Source organism: Eubalaena glacialis, chromosome 3, assembly GCF_028564815.1.
Source record: "Eubalaena glacialis isolate mEubGla1 chromosome 3, mEubGla1.1.hap2.+ XY, whole genome shotgun sequence".
Lineage (NCBI taxonomy): Eukaryota > Metazoa > Chordata > Mammalia > Artiodactyla > Balaenidae > Eubalaena > Eubalaena glacialis.
Genome location: NC_083718.1, coordinates 152,488,691 through 152,496,283, shown reverse-complemented (window position 1 = coordinate 152,496,283; position 7,593 = coordinate 152,488,691). Strand labels below are relative to the sequence as shown.

The window sequence follows — 7,593 nt, the reverse complement described above, 5'->3', positions numbered from 1 at the left end:
TCTCTGTTGCTGGGCTCGGGCTTTCTTTAGTTGTGGCAAGCAGGGGCTACTGTTCGTTGTGCTGCATGGGCTTCTCATTGCAGTGGCTTCTCTTGTTGCAGAACACAGGCTCTAGGCATGTGGGCTTCAGTGGTTGTGGCATGCAGGCTCAGTAGTTGTGGCTTGTGGGCTCTAGAGTGCAGGCTCAGTAGTTGTGGAGCAGGGACTTAGTTGCTCTACAGCATGTGGGATCTTCCTGGACCAGGGCTCAAACCCATGTCCCCTGCATTGGCAGGCAGATTCTTAACCACTGCACCACCAGGGAAGCCCTCTCATTTCTGATATTGATAATTTGTGCCTTTTTTCTTTTTATTGGTCAGTCTAGCTAGACGTTTATCAATTATATAGATCTCAAAGAATCAGGTTTTTGTTTCATTGATTTTCTTTATTGTTTTTCTGCTTTCTATTTCATTGCTTTTCACTTGGTCTTTAGATTTTTTTCTTTACTTTGGGCTTAATTTGCTCTACTTATTTTAGTTTTTAAGGTTATTCACACATTTTTTCCCTAATACTGCAGTTTTTTGGTATTGATTTTCCCCTACATACTGCTTTAGTGGCATCCCACAAATCCTGGTATGTTGTGTTTCATTTCATTTGGGTTGAGTGTTCTGTAAATGTCAATTACATCCATGATGACACATGGCTTCCAAAGTTCCCTGGGGTTCATCTCCATCCCAGTCAAGCCTAAAGGGAGAAAGAACATGGAGAAAGGTGCTTGGAAGGTTTTTATGACATCACTTCCATTCAAATTCCATTGGTTAGAACTCAGTCGCATGGCTTCACCTAATGGTATGGGAAGCTGGGACATGTAGTCTAGCCTTTTGCCTGGGGAGAAGAGGAAAATACATTTGGACAAACAGCCAGAAACCTCTTTCTATTCTCTGGAAGGGCTTGTATAAGATAAGAAATACTTGAATCATGGGTATACAGTAGAAATTGTAAAGTTATTGGGGCCTGCTGTTTTCTTTGGGGGAAATTTTGTAACTGTTGATTCAGTTTAATGGATACATGTTCATTTAGGTTTTCTATTCTTGAGTCACTTTTTGTAAGTCACTTTTTAGGTATATATAATTTAGTATAAGTTTTAGAGTATACTAGTATAAATTTGTTGAAAGTATTTTCTTATTTTAATTTCTGCTGTAACTGTAATTATGTTCTTTCTTCACCTTTGAAATTGTTTACCTGTGCCTTCTTTTTTAAAATTTGATTACTCTTACTAGAGATTTGTTAATCTTGTTAGTGTTTACCTAAAATCTTAATATTTTTTCACTAATTTCTGTTCTTTTTTATTTCCTTCCTCCACATTATTTGGACTCACTTTGCTTGTCTTTTTCAACTTGCAATTTGAATGCTAAGCTCATTTTTTTTTTCAGCTTTTTTTTCCCCTTGAATTTGTCTTCAGCTTTGTTGCTGCAAGCATTTATACATAGTGCTTCATTATTGATTAGTTTTATGTAATTTCCAAATTTCCATTGATTTCTTCTTTAATGCAAGAGTTATTTACAGTGTGATTAAAATTTTCCAAGTATGGAAGCTTTTCCTAGAGTATGTATTAGGTTACTAATTTAAAATTAATTGTATTATTGTCAGAGAATGTGGTATCTGTAATAATCCTATAAAACTGTTGAGTCTTGCTTTATGGCCTGGTATATGCATGCTGTTTGAGATGTCGTCTTCTTTACTATGTTAGTAATTCCTTGCAACATTATCTTATTTATTCCTTATTCTAATTATGTGAGACATAATATGACTCCCATTTTTCAAATAATAACATTAAAATCCAACCAGCATAATAAGTATCTCTTCCAAGTACAAGTTCTTCTTAGTTAGCTTTGTATTCAATCAGAGCAGCCACCAACTAAAAAAAAATGAGTGTGGTCAACTTTTTATACCAGTTGCATATGAGCCCTGCTTATATTTCATTATAGATTTTTAAACCTCAGGGTAAGGATTCATTCTTACTTCAATGGCCTTTTATACCTCCCTTGGCGTCTCAAACAGTATTTCACACATATTTGGTATTCAATAAGCATTTGTTGAACTGGAGTAAACCTGAGACTGAAATCTGGCAAAACCCTAGGAGAGTATAATAAACGGGTATTGAATACTCAAAAAATAAAACCGAACATTCAGTTCTGGAATCACTACAAAAGATAATCTGAAACTACTCCTGACACAAATATATAGTAATTCTGATTAAAGATATAGGCATAGATACAGATAAGTAACATCTATATCCATGTCTATATTTATCTATATCCTTTATATATCTATGTATATCCATATGTAGATATGTTAAAGGTTATGTATATATCTAGTTATAGATAGATAGGTTAAAGGATAGACAGACTGGGGAAGAGGAACCTATAAAGGCAATAACATTATAGACAGAGAAATGGGAAAAAACCAAGTGAATTTATTTTACTTATGCCAAGGTAAGAGAGAGAGAGAATGGTCAATAATGACCTTTCAATTTTGTGTTAATGAAGTTATTAATGACCTTGGGAATAGAAGTTGTGAAGTAGAAATTCTCATTTTAAGGGTTTTGGCTGCAAATAGTAAGAAAAGGATCAACTGTAAGCTGGAGGTTACTGTGCATAGAGAGAAAGTTTTGTTTATCTTAAGGTGAAAGGGTCATACCCTGGTTTAGGATTTAATATCTTTGGCTAGCTATCTCTTACTCATTCTGTAAGATTTAGCTCAGGTGTTCTCTAAGAAACTGTTCCTGCACTTAGTCAAAGTGCCTCTGTTGTCTTAGTGCTGTCAACAAGTCACTATCATAGCAATTAGAATATTGTAACGAATATTCTGTTTAAATGTTGTACCCTCCAGATTTAAACTCTATGACCATGTGTTACTTATCTTTCAGTCACCAATTCTTTTTTGTTGTTGTTGTTCATTTATTTATTTATTTATTGGCTACGTTGGGTCTTCATTGCTGCATGTGGGGCTTTCTCTAGTTGTGACGAGCAGGGACTACTCTTTGTTACAGTGTGCAGGCTTCTCATTGCAGTGGCTTCTCTTGTTGCAAAGCACAGGCTCTAGGGCATGTGGGCTTCATTAGTTATGGTGTGGGCTCAGTAGTTGTAGCTCACAGGCTCTAGAGCACAGGCTCAGTAGTTGTGGCGCATGGGCTCAGTAGTTGTGGCTCATGGGCTCTAGAGCGCAGGGTCAGTAGTTGTGGCGCATGGGCTCAGTAGTTGTGGCTCATGGGCTCTAGAGCGCAGGGTCAGTAGTTGTGTCGCATGGGCTTAGTTGCTCCACAGCATGTGGTATCCTCCCAGAACAGGGATCGAACCTGTGTCCCCTGCATTGGCAGGCGGACTCTCAACCACTGTGCCACCAGAGAAGCCCTCAGTCACCAATTCTTGGCAAGGGTTTGGCAATAGAAAGTTCTCAAACCATGTTTAACTAGACTATGGAGTTTTTAAAAATTTTTCTCCTATCTTTTTACAGATCTTCCTGTATCTGTATTTTGTATTTATTTCTTCCATTATAATGCCTATAATGCCTTTTTAATTACACTTATTCTTTTTCACATATATGAACTTCCTACTAAACCACATACCTAGGGACTTCCCTGGTGGTCCAGTGGTTAAGACTCCACACTTCTACTGCTGGGGCTGCAGATTTGATCTCTGGTCGGGGAACTAAGATCCCACATGCTGAGTGGCACAGCCAAAAAAACAAGAAAAAACCCACGTACCTTTATTATCCTTTTTTCTAATACTAACATCTAGCACAGCACCTATCGTTTATTCATTAAATAGTCAATCTTTTTTGAGTAACCAGTCATTATTCTAAACTCTAAGAATACCAGAGTGAAAAAGATTTATCTTCTGGTAGAAGAAGACAGACAATAGACAGTAAACCAATAAGTAAAGAAAACTATTTATTATAGCAATTATTGAAGACAAAGAAACAGGGTCATATAATAAAGTGACTGTTGAAAGTAAGGAGTCATTACTTTAGATAGCATACTTAAGGGCAGAGTCAAGAAAGTAAAAATCCTACCTCTGTATATAGTGTTTCTTTAACTTATATATTGACTAAATCTTCAAAGTGAGAGGGGATCTTAATGATCATAGAGTCAAGCCTTTTCATTTTACAGATTGATTTATAGATAAAGTGTGATTTGTTCGAGGTATTAGAAAATATGTAATTTGTCTTTCTCTTGGTAAAGTGGTTTGGGAACTTTCATATTCTCTATAGCTCACTGGAATTCCCCTGAGATATAAATGGCCCATTTAAACCAAGGACTAGAATGGTGTTTTACTAATCACACCTATTTTCTTCCCTAATGGAGAATTACAAAAAGGATAAAGAGGAGGGCAGAGATCTTAAGGAGGAGAAAGCTAAATAGGCTGTAAACACAGTGATAACAATAGAGAAGTTGCTACAATGAGACTTGTACAAAGTAAAGGAGTCAAGAATCACATATGAAGATTAAAAATTTTTGTTCCTGATTTTTCTAAGATTCTCATGCTAGAACATCTGAATGTACAGAAAGGTCTGGAGTGGAAAATTATAACTAAGCCCTTACCCCAGGAGTAGCCAATATTGATTATTTTCCTTATAAAAGTATGTTTCTCCCTTTTTCTTTTCTTTCTTTTTTTTTACAAAATTGAGATCCTATTGTTTTTATATTTTTTATATTTGAGAAAAACAGAAAAGTAAAAAGAAAAGGACAAAGAATAACAAACATTCATGTAATCTACTAAATAAATATTTTTTGGTCATATAAACTTCAGATTTTTAATTTTTTAAAGAAAACATTACAGATAAAGTCTTAAGTTTATATTCAATCCATAGTCCCATTCCCCTCATTTCCTCCCCAGACACAACTAATATCATGAGTATGGTGTATTTTAATACTTCTGTCACATTGTTTTTTAAAAAGTATTATTTTGTGTTTTCTTTTAATGTGCATAAATGGAATCAGTACGTGATTAGAATAATTGAATATAAATTTATGGAAATCGCTTTGTTCACTGAACACTAGGTTTTTCAGTTCTATTTATGATGATACATATCGATCTAATTTATTCATAAGTCATAAATGTTAAGCTTGAATTTTCACTGAACACATCTCTATAACCAGCACCCTGTTCAAGAAACAGTATGTTAATTACCAGCATCCCTGAACTCCCCCCTGATGTCTTTGTTTGCCTTCTTTTGCCCAACATTATTTATGAAATTTATCCACTTTGTTGTGCATAGTTGTACTCTATTCTTTCTCATTGTTATAGAACATTTTGTTTCCTTAAATCAATTAAACTTTTAAAATTTATCCATTTAACTATCAGTGGGCCTTTGGGTAGTTTCCAGTTTGTGTCTCTATCAACATACACACATAAAAGTGATGCTATCAACATTCTAGCATATATTTTTAAGAAAATATATATGTACTTCAGTTTGGTATATGTCTAAGAATTGCTGGGTCATAGGGTATGTATATGTTCAGCTTTAATAATAGTGCCAAACAGTTTTCCAAAGTATTATAGAAAATTACATTCCCACCAACAGTGAGTGAGAATTCATGTTACTCTGCCACCTTGACAGCACTTGATATTTTCCATCTTTTTCATTTTAGGCATCGTACAGGGTTGTCGTATTGACTCGTTGTGGTTTAATTTGCATTTCTGTGATTATTAATGAAGTTTTCATATATTTATTGGCCATTTAGATATCCTCTTTTATGATACCCTTAAATATTTAGCATTTATACTTAACTGTTTTTCTAACAAAATCTAAAGATATTCATTGTCTATACTAGGTAAGGAAGGACTTTAGCTTTTAATTACTATTGTTCCCTCATTTATTAGTTGTATGCCTTTGAGCAAGTTACTTAACCTCATTTTTGCCTCATCTGTTTCCTCATCTGTAAAGTGGGGAAATAATAATACTTAGCTTATAGAATTGTGAGAATTAAATGAGTGAATATATATATAATCACTTTGAACGTGCCTGGCATATAGTATTTGCTGTATAAATATTAGATTATTATTATTGTTGTTATTGGTGAAAGAATAGACAATGTATACCAAGGGGACAGAATAGAGATTCCAGAAATAGACAGACACAAATATAGCTAACTGATTTTTGACAAGGGTGCAACAGCAACTCCATGAAGAAAGGATGGTCTTTTCATCAAATAGTGTTGGAACCACTGAATACACATATCCCAAAACAAAAAAAAACAAAAAAAACTTGACCCCTACCTCTCGCCTTATGCAAAAATTAATTCAAAATGAATCATGAATTAAGTGTAAAACATAAAACTAGAAACATTTTATAGGAAAACATAGAAGAAAATCTTTCTGACCTGCAAAGAGTTCTTAGATACAGCCCATAGCACAAACCATAAAAGAAAAAAGTTGATAAATTGGATATCACTGAAATTAAAAAGTTTTGCTCTGTGAAAGACGCTATTAAGAGAATTGAAAAGAGAAGCCACAGCTGGGAGAAAATATTTCCAAATCATGTATCTGACCAAGGATTTGTATCCAGAATATATAAAGAATTCTAAAAAATCAGCAAAGATTTGAACAAATACTTCACTGAATAAGATATATGGATGGCAAATAAGCATGTGGAAAGATGCTCAACATAATTATTCACTAAGGAAATGTAAATTAAAACAGGGGTCCCAAACGAGAGAATAGAGAAGTAACAGAGAAGCAATATTAAGAGATGCAGCTTTAAAAAGGTTTTTTCTTTTCCTTTTTTTTTTAAATGGATTTTTTATAGTAATCTTCTATTTATTTATTTATTTTTATATTTTTTATTTTTGGCTGTGTTGGGTCTTCGTTTCTGTGCGAGAGCTTCCTCTAGTTGCGGCAAGCGGGGGCCACTCTTCATCGCGGTGCGCGGGCCTCTTCACTATCGCGGCCTCTCTTGTTGCGGAGCACAGGCTCCAGACGCGCAGGCTCAGTAGTTGTGGCTCACGGGCCTAGTTGCTCCGCGGCATGTGGGATCTTCCCAGACCAGGGCTCGAACCCATGTCCCCTGCACTAGCAGGCAGACTCTCAACCACTGCGCCACCAAGGAAGCCCTTTTCCTTTTTTTAAAAGAAGATACCACTGTATCTCCACAGTAAGATACCACTGCGCATCTATTAGGATGGGTGAAATGAAACTGACAATATCAAGTGGTAGCCATGATACAGAGCAACTGAAACTGTTGTATTTGCTGGTGGGAAAGCAAGACAGAACAGCCACTTTGGAAAGCAGTTTGGTAGTTTCTTATAAATTTGAATATATACTTGCTATATGACCCTACTGAAATAAAAACTTATGTTCAAATATGCAAATGTATAGTATGCCTTATTCCTAACAACCCCAAACTGGAAACAACCAAACGTCTCTTAGCTGGAGAATAAACAGTGGTCCATCTATAAAATGGAATGTTACTCAGCAATAAAAAGAAACAAACTACTGATACATGCAACATCATGGATGAATCTCAAATGCATTATGCTAAGTTAAAAAAGCCAGACTCAAAAGACAACATGCTGTATTATTCTATTTATACGAAATTCTGGAAAAGGCAAAA

At 35.1% G+C, this 7,593-nt stretch overlaps 1 protein-coding gene across 1 annotated transcript in view; it reads left to right on the top strand.

Moving 5' to 3' along the window:
• Nucleotides 1-812: 812 nt before the first annotated feature.
• The window catches only part of C3H1orf185 (chromosome 3 C1orf185 homolog), a 43,869-nt gene continuing 37,088 nt past the window's right edge, over nucleotides 813-7,593 (top strand). Inside the window, exon 1 of the mRNA XM_061186601.1 lies at nucleotides 813-828. Coding sequence (XP_061042584.1) covers nucleotides 813-828 — 16 coding nt within the window. The remainder of the gene's footprint in view (nucleotides 829-7,593) is intronic.